Source organism: Nyctereutes procyonoides, unplaced genomic scaffold (assembly GCF_905146905.1).
Source record: "Nyctereutes procyonoides isolate TBG_1078 unplaced genomic scaffold, NYPRO_anot_genome, whole genome shotgun sequence".
Taxonomy (NCBI): Eukaryota; Metazoa; Chordata; class Mammalia; order Carnivora; family Canidae; genus Nyctereutes; species Nyctereutes procyonoides.
Window position 1 is genome coordinate 63,672,063 of NW_026575051.1, and position 17,309 is coordinate 63,689,371.

Genomic DNA, 17,309 nt, shown 5'->3' on the forward strand with positions numbered 1-17,309 from the left:
AGCTATGATCCAAATTATTACCAAATTTATTTATTCATTTAAATCATGTAATTTCATGAGCTATCTTTCTCCAGAAGTCTAACAAAGTATCTGTATAGCTTTATATTAAAACACAAATACACAAACTTTTCAGATTTCCATAATTATTTTTAATTACAGAAAGTAAAACACGGAGAGACTGATTTAAAAGATGTAATATAATAGAGTAAAATGCTTGTCTGTTCCACAATAAAACTTAATTGAATGCTCAAGCAGGTTACAAATTTGCTTTAAGCAAGTTTCTCACAAAGTTGTAGATTCTTCAGTGCCACACACACTGTTTACACTGAACTGATTCACCTTATTGTACTGCAGGCCAAACAATGGAAATGATTGACTCAGCTGTACGCAGAAAGGAAAGCACACAATGGTTAGTGGATATAAAGAACTGTCAAACATCAGGAATTGGTCCATATTTCACTGCCTTATATCACTGGGAATATTAACTGTCATATCCGTAAGGATAAAATAATAAAGACGGCACTTACAAAAGTAAATGAGTATGAAATTAGAAGCTGTAGCATTCAATTCAAATTTATTAAGCCTTCTCCATCTACTGACACACACTCAAAATACTGAACTCTAGCAATACCTAATGCACTACATCTCTACATCAACGTCTCAGAGACATCTCAAACTTTCAGCCTCAAAGTTGGCCTTACTTAGGCTTTGTTTCCCAACCCAAACCTATTCTCCATCTAGTTATCTCATATCATAGTACAAAGCACCACTATCCATTTAGCTGTCCAGTTGGAATCCAGAATGATTCTTTCTGTCATTTCTGCTACACAGAATGTCTTTAAAAAAAAAAAGTGAGACTATACAGGTAGAGGGAAAATATGATGAGAAGACTAGAGGAGTATTCCAGAAAAAAAAACAAAACTTACATTACCTGTAACTTCAAAAAGCTACATATAGGATTAGATTCTTCAAAACTGCCTACCATTCTCCCACCTCAAGGCTTTGCCCTTGCTGAGTCTTCTAGGAAGGTAGATAACCCTAGATAAATGCATAGTACTGCTCTGGATCTTAATTTAATGTCTCACAGTCAATGAGACCTTACAGGACATTCTATTTAAAATAGCAATGCCCTATCCCAATACAGTTTTTTTTCATCTTTCCCTACTTTATTTTTCTCCCATAGCAATTATCACATGATACATAAAAGCATTTTACTAGGGACACCTGGGTGGCTCAGTGGTTGAACATCTGTCTTCCACCCAGGGCAGGATCCCTGAGTCCCGGGATTGAGACCCACATTGGGCTCCCTCTGGGGAGCCTGCTTCTCCCTCTGCCTGTGTCTCTGCCTCTCTCTCTCTGTCTCTCATAAATAAATAAATAAATCTTTAAAAAAAAAAGGCATTATATATACACACACATATACATTATATATATATATATATACACAGATAAGAAATACATATATATACACACTACACACACACACTCACACACTTCGTATCTGTTCTACTCCACTATAATTTTGGTTGCATAGGGTAGGAATTTCAGTCTGTCTGTTCGCTGCTTTATTTACAGCATAGAGTCAGTGACTACTTGTTCAATTAATTAACATTAAAATGACACCCATAAAACATGGGCCAAGTTATAGCAGGAATGTGATAGTTAATCTTATGGGTCAACTTGACTGGCCATGGAGTGCCCAGATTAAACATTATTTCTGTGTGTGACTGAGAGAGTCTTTCCAGATGAGATTAGTAACTGAATAGCTGAACTTTCAGTAGACTGTCCACCTTGATGTGGGTGGGCATCACCTAATCAGTTGACAACCTGAATAGAACAAAAGGAAGGGGAAGAAAGAAGGAATTCACTCCTTTTTTTTTCTGCCCCATTGATTGAGCTGAGACAACTCATTTCATCTTCTCATGCCATTGGACTGGGATTTATACTACTGGCTCCACTGCTTCTCAGGACTTTTATCTCAGATTGAATTACATGACTGGCTTTCTTGGATTTCCAGCTTATAGAGGGCAAATTTTTAAAATTCGTTCTATTTCTCTGGAGAACCCTAATGGAAGGAACATGTAAGACTGCCAAGAAGGCCAACACCAAGCCTAAGAGAGGTTTATAAAAAATAATAATAATAAGGAAAACAAAATGAGCTTTACAGACTATGTTTGGCAAAGAAAAAACACATGGAAAAAATTATTGGAGAGGAGAGTATCATATTAAGAAACAGAGAAAGCTCAACTACTGGATTTCTATTTTGCTTCCATCTTCAACAACAGAACGATCTTTACAGAAGAAAGTAAAAAAACATAGCTAGGGTGAAAACAATGCCTCTAAGAGCTCAGAAATAATAGCAGCTATTCTGCTTTTGTAGATACGCTGCTTTAAATTAATGTAAGTCTTTAGATAAAGGGGAATTACTTCAGAAGACATTAAAAGAACTAAAAGGGTTATAAAACCAAAACCAATAATCTTATGAAACAATGGAGAATGGGAGAGGCGCCTCAAGTCAGGAGACAGGCAAATGTTTCAACTTAAAAGAGTGGATGTTATCAACTAGTAAGCCTGATGTCAGTTGTAAGCAAAATTTTATGTTTTTGAGCATTCACAAAGTAAAAGTATTAGCAGAAATCAGCAAACGTTTTAAAATATGTATGGCATCAAAGTGACCTACATTCCTTTTTATAATAGTATTAAGAAGGGGCACCCGGCTGGCTCAGTCGGTTGGAAGGTTAAGACTCTTGATCCTCTCTTGAGCTTGGGGTTGTGGGTTCAAGCCCCATGTTGGTTGTAGAGATCACTTAAAAATAAAATATTTCAAAAAATTTGTTTAATTGTATTAAGGGACTGGGCATCAAAAAGTGATTTATCTTAAATGTAATAATACAGCAAAGATCTACTTCTGGATAATATTAAGCTGCATAAGAGTCGTTAGGCACACTCAATAGTTTCTACAACATCTGGGAATCCATTTTGACAGTTCTCATTCTATTATCTGTCACGTTCAACCAAATAGTCAGTCTTAAGAATTCTGTATCTCAATGGGATGCCTGGATGGCTCAGCGGTTGAGCGTTTGCCTTTGACTCAGGGCGTGATCCCAGGGTCCTAGGATGAGTCCCATATTGGGCTCCCTGCATGGAGCCTGCTTCTTCCTCTGCCTATGTCTCTGCCTCTCTCTCAGTGTTTCTCATGAATAAATTTTTAAAATCTTAAAAAAAAAATTCTGTATCTCAAATATTTCTCAAATTCACCTACTTGTCTCTATCCTCAAAGCCACCACTTACAAGCAATTGCCATCTCTCACCTAACCACTGGAATGGATTCCTAGTTGATCTTTTAATTCCATGTTTGTTTTCTTTGAATTCATTAACTATACTGCATCCAAAGAGATGCCTCTAAAAAGAAAATCTGCTTCTGTTATATTCTTGCTTAAAATCTTTCAGTGGTCCCCATGTATCCCACCTCATTCCCTGAGGATTAAGTTCAATATCATTAAAACACTCATCAGGCCATGAATACAGAGGGTCTCATTCTAATTTGCATGACCAGGTCTCTTCCTAACTTAGACTGTTAACTCCTTTCTACTCTTAATCTTGATCACCATGCTCTAGTCAGAGCAGCATCCTCTGAACTCTCAGAAGCTCTTTTCTGCTTCTCTGCCTAATCCAGATAATTCCCCGTGCCTGTAATACTCACATCACAACCATCCTGCTCTCTATCTCTTCCTCCTTCCTCTACAACTCAAGCTATAAACATAATAATTATTCAGAGGCTTTTAATGTCTGGCTCCCCTAATAGACTGTAAACTCTGAAGGAAGGGACCATGCCTGTCACATGCACTCCAGTGGCCTCTGTGCCTAGCAGAGTCACACGACAGATTCTTGAAATTGGGTTAACCAAACTACCAGGATCTGGGTATGAGTCTCCTATAATGAATGTATTTCCAAGATTTGATTAAATATCAGAGTATAAAATCTATGGAGGATATAAATCTATAAGCAAAACTGGTGGCACTAGATAAAAGAATAAAAATTCCTATAAACTCAGAGTGGAGGAGGGGTGAGAAGTAATAGACGAAGCAAGATAGGCCACATCCTGATAATTGTTGAGGCTGGGTGACATGTATGTGGGGGTTCATTATACTCTTTTTCTCTGCTCTTATTTGTACAATGTACGCTCAGGGTTCTCATGACTGTTAAAAATCTGAATTTTGCTAAAGACAAACACAAAGCTTACCAAATAGTGACCTTTCATTCAGATAAAAGGTTCAAGAAAAAGTTCAAGGTTCTACTTAGGAACCTCCTTCCATATTACCTACACCTAGAACAGTACCTGATACTGCAACAAAATCACAGAAATTGAAGCTTCAAGACACAGAGCTGAGTCTTAAAATCTCTCCTCTTTGTTTTAGTACTTTTTCTATGACACCTCACTTTATTTCTGGCAAGTTATCTTCCACTTAAGTCCTGCCACAAAGGGACAGAGAGAGAGAGAGAGAGAGAGAGAGAAAGGGAGAGGGAAGAAGGGAACAGGGAAATAGGAAAGGGAAAGAGAGGGGGAGAGAAGGAGGAGGGACAGAAGAGATGGGAGAAAGAGAGAGTTGGAGGAGAGAGAGATTATCAAAAGTAATTCTTCCAATAAGTCCTTCGGAATCAGTTGAAAACATCTAATTATCACAATTCAGGTATATAAGATTACCACTTTATAGTCCTTGAGTGTGAAGTCTCGTGAAGACTTACCACATTCACATTTATAAGAACTCCAGCTTAGAGAGGAAAGGGATCGGCCAGACCACACAACTGACAAAAGATAAATATAGGTCCTTCTCAGACCAACAGATCATCAGTCCAATACTTAGCTTAATCTACTATATACACTGATAAAAACAAAGCAATGTAATTACAACCTGACTGTCTCTATCACCAAGCCTCCAAAGAGCTAAAACCATTGCAATTATCTTTTACATCACCCAGCAAACAAAAGCATTTTCAAAATGTTATGACTTGTTATAAAAATCATCCTTCACTAATCACTTTCCTCTTAAATATCAGTTTTAGGTTAAAATGGTATACCACCAAATAACTGATGTAAATTTTCAACAAATTTGGCAATCAAAACTTAGATTTATTTGAAGGACTATTAAATAAATTCAATACTGTCTTTTCTTTTTTAGTATACTCAAAAAAAAACCAAGGCTGAAAACTAAGTCATATGTTATGTTAAAAATATTTAGAGATTTCTTCAAATCTCTAGGTTGTAAGAAAACAGCTTGACATTTAATAGAAAATAGCCTCCACATGTAGTGACAACAGTCTCATAAATAATAAAAATGTTACTTTCTTTTCTTTTTTGTGGTCATTAGCTTGGTTTCACAGGGAGGTTAAATACTTTTATATCTAAAATGAAAACCCATAAAAAACACTGAAAGGCACAGTATGTCTTAAATGAGTTTTCTTGGTTTCAAAAGTTTTTCTTATTTCTCTTTCACACAGATCTGAAAAATTAAAATTAGCATTTGAAAGTATTCAAAAACTGTTTAAATCGTTGTTTACTTGTTATGATCTACAGGTGCAGTTCTGAATGAAATAAATTTATCATCTGCTATGCCCCAACTTGACCCAATTTACAATCATACAAACCAAAATGTGAAATATCTTTGTCTTCACATATTAAGAGGACGTTCTTTTGGATGAAAAGTTCTTAAACATAAAAACCCATTTCCTTAAATAAATTCAAACAAAACATTTCCTCTATTTTACAGTAATATTAAACTATTTATAAAAGGCTGTTAATATTATTTCCTTATAGTATTAAAAAGGAGTAAAATAGCCCTTCAGTCAGTATTTATTTTATCTGCTCTATGCCTAAGACTGGACTAGGTGCTAAAGATTAAAAAATGTATAATACACTCTAACTGGGAGAAATTTATATTCTAGCAGAATTACATAAATCATAACTACCCAGAGTGTGATAAAATGAGAGAGTAAAAATGTGTATGAAAGGACAAGGAGCCATGGCCAACATGAAAATGTGGATAATTCTGCCTCCATGTGGCCATAAGCTCCATGAAGACAGGGTGCACATCTGTTTCATCACTGCTGGATAGTCACTAACTCCTAGCAGAGTGTCAGGCTCATGATAGATGTTCGAGAATGATTGGTCAGCTAAAAAAGATAAAAGAAAGAAGGCTTCACATACCAGGTGACAATAGAGTTGAGCATTCAAACATAAGCAGGAGTTAGACACAAAAAAGGAAAGGGCATTTTAGGCAGAAGGAACTACTACACCCACCTTTCACCAACTTACTTTAATGTAGGTAACATTCAGCCTTTTATCCCAAAATATATTCTCTACAAACCACCTAGCTAAAAATTTCCTAAATGAATATTTTCGTTTTTTACAAGTAGAATAAAAAAACTGCCAAGGTCTCCAGTACCCACAGGATACTACACAGAGGATTTTGAGTGTAAGCTCGATCATTACCAATACAAACAAGATTAAACATAATAGCTACAAAAATAATTTTATAGCTAAAAATGAAAATGGAATAAACTAATTTTAACCACATACCATTTTAAGTCAGATTTAATGAAATCCAATTTGAAAAGTAATTTAATAAAATTTAACTTAGCAACGTTAACTTTAAAACATTCATATATTTAAAGAAGAATGGAAGCTATGGTAAAAATAGGAAAAAAGGAATTTTATGCCAAAAACTGCAATGAAGGCAGATATAAGACCAAATCTGCTACATTAGTTATACCAAGTTCTGAATGTGACATTTTAAGTCATGCTTTAGGTCAATAGTAAATATGAGCTGTTGGTCTGGTCAACCTTCTGTCAACTGCGAAATGTTTTCTAAAAGGGTCAGAGAGAGTAAATATTTTAGGCTGTCGGCCACATGGTCTTTGTCACAACTATTTAACTCAGCTGCTGTAGCATGAAAGCAGTCACAGACAATACACAATTAAATGGGTGTGGAAGGGTTCTAATAAATCTTTATTTATTTACAAAAACAAGTGGCTGGCCCATGACCATAGTTTGCCAACCCCTGTCCTAGAGTCTCAAAGTGACTTCTCAACAATTCTTTTTATCAAGACAGCTTTACTTTCTTTCACACACTTTCACATAAACTGTATTAATGTTTCATTAAAGCCTCTAGGACACCTATAAAAGAACAAAGCAGATATTCTCCTGTCTTACATATAAAGAAACTGAAGCTCAAAAGGATTGACTGAGTTGCCCTACCGAGCTGCTAAGAGAGATGAAACTAAATAACTTTTTTTAAAAGATTTATTTATTTATTTGAGAGAGAAAGAGCATGAACAAGTGGGGTGAGGGAGAGAAAGAGAGAATCTCAAGCACACTCTACACTGAATGTGGAGCTGATGTGGGGCTCCACCTCATGACCCTGAGATCATGACTTAATTGACTGTGCCACCCAGGTGTCCCTAACAACTCTTAACCACCACCCACCACACTAAAGCCTCCAGTGCCCCATGTGAAATATTTTAATAATTTTTAGAATCCTCTGCTGAATCCCAGAGCTCTCAATAGCAGACTCACCACATTCACAATAGATTTCAAGAACACCTACTTAAATGCCCATTAAAATTATTTACTTCAATTCTGAAGCCAAATTATTCTTGGATCCTTGCTCTCTTGAGAAGATTTGGCTTTCTTTGATTTAGGTTATCTTCTTATTCACAAGTTGCCTAAAATTTCAGTTCATCTTCAGATAGCCAGTAAGAAAAAGGAAAAAGTACACCTTTTTATTTATTTATTTTTTAAACAATCCTGAGGTCTTTCATTTTCTTTATATTTATCATGCCATGAATTCATAAGAAATGCGTTCCAGCAGTTCAGGCTCCTTTCCATTGGTTCTCACAAAGTGTGCTTCTCTGGGCGGGGCAGGCTGTCACTTCAGTTGGACCCAAGTACCTTTCTCATTGGCTTCCTTCTTTTTCTGATCATTTTCCTTCACACACTTAAGGAAGCTATCTCAGCTCTTTGAGTGTTTAATATGCTCAATGCAGACATTAATTCTCTTGGCAAGAATCCTGCCCTTGTTTGTTTACAACAATGCAAACAGCATGCTGAGTAACACTATAGACCCTTCAGTTTTGCCATGGTGACATTTGTGGGGCATTCCTTTTTGAACAGTGCCCATTCCCTTGATGTCTACAATATCACCTTTCTTATGGATTCACATGTATGTGGCCAAAGGAACAACCCCTTGTTTTCTAAAAGGCCTAGAGAACATATAGCAGGTACCTCTCCTCTTTCCCTTTGTGTTGGTCATTTTGGCAAATTACTGAAAGACGGTGGATCTGGCCAAAAGAAAAGTACACCTTCTTAAAAGGTTGTGAAGTCTTAATTATTTAGTAGGCATTTGTATACTCAGTAAGATAAAAGAGGAAAAAGGCCTGCCTTTGCAGAGTTTATAATCTAATTGACAGATACTAGACATACAAATATAAAACTAAGGAGCAACTCCATGTAACTCAAATCTAAGAGACTTAAATGAGAAAAATTAATTTAGAGTACAAAATGTCATAAAACATGAACCTTTTGCACTACTGAAGTCTCAGATGATGCCTCGTTTTACATAATGAAACTTTAGTAAATACTAAATAACCAAAAACTCCTCTCGGACATGGTAATAATATAGTCCAAAAGATAAAAAATGGATCACATTTTTTAAAATTATGGGTTTCTTCTAGGGGGGTGGGCAGGGGGAGAAGGCAGGTCTTCTATTTTATTCTAGCTATTGCCACAAAAGTTCAGTTTATGTTGGACTAGCTCCCTATCTAAAAACAACTATCAAAGATGGATAAAATAGGCAGTCCTAGCTTTACACAGTAGTGTAGGACTGGAAAAGTGACCATGAAACCATGCAAAGTGATCTTAATCATCAATAATGTAATCTTTAAAAACTGTCCAAACATTAAAAACTCTCCTTGTTAAGTTATAAATGTATAAGAAAATGAATAAAGTAAATGAAACTAATATATTTAATATACCACAATTTCAAAACATTAGAAACGTTGAGAATTCAAGTGCTTTATTTATTGCTTTGTAAAAACCTTAAGCACAGTTTGAATAGTGCTTGCTTTCTTGACATGTAACTTATAAGCAAACATCTCTACTAAGTCTTGCTGAACTGTCCTATTCCTTTCTAGGTCTAGATCAACTTCTAAACATGTTATCATTTGCACTTTCGATGTCATGAAATATTTCGGAGAGATTCTTTAAATGCTAGTTCTTTGTCAGCAGCACTTTCTCTGGGATAAATTCACCCTTTTCATCACAACCACTTTCCTCATATATATGGAAAAGTTCACTTCCCCTAAGTTCCTGTAGCTGTGTATCTAGTTTCTCAAAGGTGGTAGTGTCAACCTTCCCACAGTCAGCTGTTTCTTCTAAAATTCTATTATTCTAATGAAATTCTGCTACCACCGTTATCACTTTGTTTCTTTGCTATACTTTCATCTTTCTTGTCCAATTCCCTCTTTCAATATGCACTTTTACAAAATATCATATGGGCTTATCACAAGAGACAAGGAGGCAACACAACTACATGCTTTGCTGTCTGTGGGTAAACTAACAGATGAATAATGATGATATAGTGACAATGAAAGAAGTGATGTGACTGGTCTTTGATCATGATGCATATCTGTTGTTAAATGACTCATGGACTAGAGAGCTAGCAAAAAAGTTCATACTTTATGTAATTTCAGTTAATATGCAGTGGTAAGTGAAATCTGAACCATATTGTTAAGGACCTGATATTATTTAACTAAAGCATATTAACTGAAATTCATGCATACTGGACCCATGCAAAACAATGGCTACCTGTATGTAAGAAACTGTTTTGAAGGCACTGGAAGACTATCAATGCAAGCAAGATTAAGGAGCTTTGATCTAAAAGAGAATACAGAGGTGAGCTGCAGAATTCTCTCAGCTTTTCCCTTGAGTGTATCTTCTAAATTCCAGCCAGGAGAGAAGGAATCCAAGTACAAAGCAAGTCTTACTGTTCTGAGAAAGCAGGGGTTAGAGTCTGTACCCCATTTAAAGGGAGGTACTTTGGTATGCACACAGGGTATTCAGTTTTAACTCCAGAAAGACGATGACTAGTAATAAGGGTACTTTCTCCAGAAGCTAAACACATGAAGTTATATCCTCTGATGTTATGGGCAAAGCAATCAATCTATGGTGGGAAATCCATGAAGAGAAGAATGCTGGAAGAGTACAATGTAAGAGATGACTAAAAGCTTCTTTGTAAAATTTTGTGTGTAGAGGCCAGAATTTAAACTTGTACCACCAATGTTAAGGTATACCAATTACTCACATGATTATAGATATTTCATACTTTATAAAGTGGTAGTCAGAAATTAAACTGCTGTATTTACCATTCTGTAATCCCATCCAGAGCTGCTTATGATCTTTTTTCTGCATTTCATTGATTACTTGACTTTTATGCTTTAATGCATCAGCTTCTTTCACACAAGACATAAAATGAGCTTCAATTGCATCCTTAGATGGGCAGTGCAGAAGGTCCTTTTCTGGAAAACTCTACCAAAGGAAAAAAAATACACATATAAAACAGGTACACATATTAGGAAATTATTCTCAAAGAACTGTATCTCCCCCAATTATCCAATATTTTTAGCAAATGATCTGTTAACTTCCCAGTAAAGAGAATTCAGTTCAATTCCATATTTTTTAAATTATAAGAAGTTAAAAATCTTTAGCTACCTGGCATATTTTGTACTTTTTCTAAATAATCCTTATGTACTATGTATTTAAAATATAAGAGGAAAAAAACCATAAAAGAAGAAAAGAATAGTAACTTCAAAAATAGTTTTTTTGACTTGGCCATGTCTAGCACTGACAAGAATGTGGAACAGAATTCACATACACTGCCATTAAGGATGTAAAACAGTACAACCACTTTGGAAAACAGTTTGGTAGTTTTTTCAAAAGGTAAATATATACCTACCATGTAATCCAGTAATTCTACAACTAGGTAATTACCTAAGAGAAACAAAAACAACCACACAAAGACTTGTGTGTGAATATTCACAGTAGCATTATTTGTAACAGCCAAAAGTCAGGAAACATCCTAAGTGTCAACAGGTAAATGAATACATAAATTATATAAACTTATCAAAGTGTACATTTTTAATATGTATATAGTTTGCTGTAGGTCAATTAGGCTGTAAAAAAGCTGTTAAAATGTACCTTTTAAGGTCAAAGCTAAATCTATATCCTATACCTACACTGAATCTTTTAGGCAGTTGAGGAATTGATCACTGGACAAATAAGCAGTTATGTAAATGAGGTGACTAATTCTCTTTTCACTAAAAAAAAAAAGATAATAAGAGCCAACACTAACTGAACACTTACTGTGTGAGGCATTGCACTAATGCTGTTTATATGGACTATGTAATTTAATCTTCATAACAACGCTTACAGTAAAAATGATTATTATTGCTATTTCACAGATAAAAAATTAATTACAAAGCTCAGGGAGCGGAGAGAGTCATATGTGGTCAAGCTAGGATGAGTCTGACTCAAGAGTCCTGGTTTGTAACTACTACACAATACCACTTCCTCCATAAGCCCGAAATACTTACAGTAATTACATTCAAACATTATTTTACCAAAAAGTCACGGTTCCATAAGTCCTTTGGTAAAAACTGAGACAAATAATAATGGCAGAAAAAAAACATTTAGTTACAGCCTACTTGGATACTATTAACAGACAACATTACATTATCCAAGTAATGACAAGCTCCAAAATGACTAGGAAACTTAAGTGCATGCTCTCCTACCAAAAGCAAAGGCACTTGACTACCTATTGCTATTTCCTAAAGTATATTTTTTAGATGCAAATAATCAGTCATACCTCCTCCTATCTTAAGAGAGTCTGATCTCATAGATCTGCTGAGTAAAAAGGTAAGCTACTATTTAACTACCCACTGGTCACAGCTGCCTAGAGGGGAGGGGAACAGCTGAGACAAATGGTCTCTCCAGGTACAAAGGGATTTTAGATTCATTGGGCCCTTGAACTAGAGATCCATAAGAATGAAGGTAGATGTTTTCAGGCATAGGCACACAAGGGCAAAGAATATGAGAAAATATAAAAGTCTGTAAAAATGAAAAGGCAAAAGGAGAGAATGAGAGAGAGAAAGGCAAAACTAAAAGATGGGAGAGGACATGGATGGCAGAGAGAGGGTCCCTACCTTACTTAATCAACTTTACAATCAGCTGTATTTGCTTTGCTTAGGCTAGATTAAAGGGATTTGTCCTGATTTCCTGACCAGGATGAACAATAAAATGTTCACTATATCAATTCTATTATATTCAAATGGATTAACATTATAACAATTATTCCTATTTAAGAAAACTTTAACTTTTTTATACTTGATCTCTAAATTTAGAATGGCTTTTTTGGATATTGTACAGTTCTCTATGCTGCTCATTTAATTGCTCATTTTGGTTATTTATGAGTGGCAGAAAATATGAAAGTTCATATTTCAAAGAAAATATTATTTTCATGTAGTTTGAATTTACAACCTATTTAAACTTAAGTACTATCAGAGTTTCTTAAAACTGTATACAATCTGATTAAGAAAAAAAAGGAGTTAGGATCTCTCAAAACAGTGGTTTGAAAAATCAAGGGGGAAAAATTCCACCATTGTCTAATGCTGTTTCAGCATAGGCTGCTAATCCCCTCAATGGCTCCTATTATCAGAGAAAGTACTAAAGTTCTGCTTTTCCCAGATGACCACTGTTTTGCAGGTTTCTAAACTTAAACAATGAGGACGCCCATAATTGATAGCTGACAATTACAAACAACTAGCCTTTATTGCAAATGAGGGGTCTTTCAAGAGAGTGCAGGTATTTGTATACATATGTTGCAACAGAACATTCCACATCTCTATCTAGGAGGAAAGTAAACTATTTAATGAAATAAACTCAAAGGAACTATGAGAGCAGTAACAGAGGAAATAGCTACGTAGGCAGTCACAGCAACTGAATTAATCATGGCAATGAATAAAGTGACAGATGTCTCAGTCAAAGCCCCCTCAGCTCCTACTCATGACATGTTCCTTCTTCCATGATTAGGTTGGGGTGGGGGTAGGAAATCGTTTTTAAAAGCTTCACAATAAAATTCCAGACAGACTCTTGATTCATTACATTTCTAGTATCTTCTTAACATACATTAGCAATTGTGTATAGGTGTATATCTTTTCAGTTCAACAAATTCTTACAAATGAAGGTGAGCTTGATACCATATTTATTTGCTTTCATGAATATTTAGAGTCAGAATGCCTGATAAACTAATCTAATTTCACTTTTATAAAAATAATCTGGAAAGTACTATTTACTTAAATATTATTACCAGTGTTGTTTAACTAAAATATTAATACAGTCTGAACTGTATACACACACATTAGAGATAAACAACATTAAACTCAAACTATTACAAGTGGGAAACAAAAGCCCTTTAATTTATAGATAATAGTGTAAGCTCAACACCAAAAGCAAAGGCCACAAAAGCAAAAACAAAAAAACAAAACAAAAGCAAGTAGGACAACAAACTAAAAAGCTTGTGCACAGCAAAGAAAACCATCAACAAAATGATGATTTCTTTCAAAAAGAGGAGAAAATACTTGCAAATCATGTATCTAGTAGTGGGGTAATATCCAAAATATACAATGAATCCATACAACCCACCAACAAAATACAAACCATACAATTAAAAAATAGGCATAAGATCTGAACATTTTTCCAAAGACCTATATATGACAAATAGGCACATGATGCTCAACATCACTAATTCTCAGAGAAATGCCGATCAAAACCATGAGATACTACTTCACACCTATTAAAATGGCTATTATCAAAAAGATAAGAAATAACAAATGTTGATGGGGATGTCCAAAAAAGGAACCTTTTTGTATTGATAGGACTACTATAAACTGGTACAGCCACTATGGAAAACAGTATGGAAGTTTCTCAAAAACTTAAAAATAAACTACACATAATCCAGCAATTCTACTTCTAAGTATTTTTCCAGAGAAAACAAAATCGCTATCTCTGAAAGATATATGCACTCCCATGCTCACTGCTGCATTATTTACATTAGCCAGGACATGGAAACAACCTAACTGTTCACTGATGGATGAATGGATAAAGATGTAATATATGTACAATGGAATATTATCCAACCATTAAAAAGAACAAGATCTCAACATTTGTGACAACATGGATGGACCCTGAGGCATTATCTAAGTGAAATAAGTCAGAAAAGGAAAGACTCATGCCTTAATGATCTCACTTATATGTAGAATATAAAAGGGGGAGGGGAGCTCACAAATACAGAGAATAAACTGATAATTGGCCAGAGGCAGGGGGTGAAATGTTAAGCAAAAAGGACGAAGGGGGGCAGCCTGGGTGGTTCAGCGATTGAGCGTCTGCCTTCCGCCCAGGGCATGATCCTGGAGACCAGGGATCAAGTCCCGCATCAGGTTCCCTGCATGGAGCCTGCTTCTCCCTCTGCCTGTGTCTCTGCCTCTCTCTCTGTATCTCTCATGAACAAATAAATAAAATCTTAAAAAAAAAAAAAAAAAGAAAGAAAAAGGATGAAGGGGATCAAAAGGTATAAACTTCCAGTTATGAAATAAGTCATGGGGGGATCCCTGGGTGGCACAGCGGTTTGGCGCCTGCCTTTGGCCGGGGGCGATCCTGGAGACCAGGGATTGAATCCCACGTCGGGCTCTCTTCATGGAGCCTGCTTCTCCCTCTGTCTGTGTCTCTGCCTCTCTGTCTCTCTCTCTCTGTTGACTATCATGAATAAATAAATAAAATCTTTTAAAAAAAAATGAAATGTCATGGGGATGTAACGTACAGCTTGATGACTACAGTTAGTAATATCATATTGCATATTTTAAAGTTGCTGAGAGTAAAACTTAAAAATTCTCATAACAAGAAAAAAATGGTGATGGATTTAACTAATAATCTTTCTGCAATATATACAAATATCAAATCAGCATGTTAAATACTTAAAAGTAATATAATACTATAGATGCCAATTATACCTCAAATAAAAAATACTGCAAGTTCTATTAAGACAAGAGAGCAAACAAAAATTTTCCATATGATCCATAAAGAATCTAACACCCATTAAAAATGTAGGAGTTGCTAATAAAGTGTAATGGACTACATGTTTATGTCCCCCTAATATTCTCATGTTGAAGCCCTAATCCTCGGGGTGGCTGTATTTGGAGATGGACCCTTAAGGAATCAATTAAGGTTAAGTGTGCTCATATGGGTGGGGCCCTGATCTAACAGGATTAGTATCCAGCAAGAAAAGACAGCACAGAGCTCACTCATTCGCTCTCTCCAAACACAAGGAGGAAAGGACATACAAGGACACAGAGAGAAGGTAACCATCTGCACACCAGGAAAACAATCCTCACCAGAAATTAAACCCTGCTAGACCTTGATCTTGGATTTTCTAGCCTCATGAACTGTGTGAAAATAAATTTCTCTTGTTGAAGGCATCCAGTCTGTAGTATTTTGTTATGGCAAAATAAGCAAACTAACATACATAGCAATATTATTTTATTTGATTGTTGAGTCACCTCTAATAGTAGAGTCAGCATTCTGACGAGGAAAATACAAGGCCATAGTTTAAAGGCTTACTTTGATAAATCTTGACATTTCTTTCCAGGATCACTTTGGTATGGGGGGGGGGGGATGGAAAGAGAAGAGATTTTTTTCAAATATATCTTCTAAAATATAATTTTCAGGATGAGAGAATATGCTCTGAAAGCTAAAGGAATCAATGCTGAAGTCAGCACTAAAATTTGTTAAACTTTCAGGATTTTCTTAAATCTTTTTTTTTTTTTAAGACTTTTTTTTTTTAAAAAGATTTTATTTATTTATTCATCACAGACACAGAGAGAGCAAGAGGCAGAGACACAGGCAGAGGGAGAAGCAGGCTCCATGCAGGGAGCCCGGTGTGGCGACTCGATCCCAGCTCTCCAGGATCACACCGCAGGCCGAAGGCGGTGCTAAACCGCTGGGCCACTGGGGCCGCCCTAGAAAGATTTTAAGTAATCTCTACACTTAAAATGTACACTCTACACTCCCAAAATGGAGCTCAAATGCACAACTCTGGATCAAGAGTTGCACAACTCCAGGGATCCCTGGGTGGCGCAGCGGTTTGGCGCCTGCCTTTGGCCCACGGTGCGATGGGGCTTCTCCCTCTGCCTGTGTCTCTGCCTCTCTCTCTCTCTCTCTGTGTGACTATCATAAATAAATAAAAATTAAAAAAAAAAAGATTTTAAAGAGTTGCACAACTCCAAGAACTAGTCAAGTGCCCCAATTTTCTTAAATCTTCTCATTTTACCAGGATCCAATCTACAAACTTACCTTCAACCAACCATCTACTTCCCTCCTGATACAATCTAAAGAACATCTCCTATCCTGTTTGCTAGGTCCCATTTTGCGAATCTTTGAAACCGAGTTGAATTAATTATTCTCATTTCTTCCTATAATTATCTGTAACCATTTTCTCTCTAATCACTGTTTCCCATTAGTTGTTCCCAAAAATAAAATAAGCACCTAAAGCAAAAACAAAAAAACTTCCTTCAACCTCAACTTTCTGGCTACAGTCCTCTTCCCCTTCAGAGCTAACTTTTAAGGTGACCAAACTAGTAGTCAGCCTTATTATCCCACAATCAGTGGGCTACCCTCACCACTCTTGCAAATTCCTCTCTTGAAAGTCAACAATGACACCTTTCAGTCCTTGTTTTAAGTCCTAATCAAACATGTAACACCTTTGAATATCCTTCTTGAAGCAGTCATCCTTAAGTTTGTTATACCATACTTATTTTTCCCTCATCTTCCTTCATTCTCATTTTCAAATCTATTCTGGCACTATTCCTTAAATGTTGCTTGTTGTGGGTTTTTTTTTTTTTTATCTATTTTATATGATGAGGGTGGGAGTGGGGAGAAGGAGGAACAGAGGGAGAGGGAGAGAATCTCCAGCAGACTCCATGCAAGAGTGAAGCCCGATGCAGGGCTCGATCCCACAACCTGAGCCAAAGCCAAGAGTCAGATGCTTAACTGACTGAGCCACCCAAGCATCCCAAATGTTGATATTTTTCAAGTTTCCAGTCTAGTACCGTGTTGCTTTTTTTGCTTTTTTTCATTCCATATATTCACCTTCATAAGCTTACCTACTTCTACATCATTTATGGATGATTAAGTCTCAATATCTGTC

The 17,309-nt window shown here is 36.0% G+C and overlaps 1 protein-coding gene across 4 annotated transcripts in view; it reads right to left on the reverse strand.

Moving 5' to 3' along the window:
• The window catches only part of ATG5 (autophagy related 5), a 126,228-nt gene that overhangs the window by 67,516 nt on the left and 41,403 nt on the right, over window positions 1–17,309 (reverse strand). For all 4 annotated transcript variants that reach the window (XM_055330432.1, XM_055330433.1, XM_055330435.1 and 1 more), the window contains one exon: window positions 10,420–10,582. In XM_055330432.1, coding sequence (XP_055186407.1) covers window positions 10,420–10,582 — 163 coding nt within the window. The remainder of the gene's footprint in view (window positions 1–10,419; window positions 10,583–17,309) is intronic.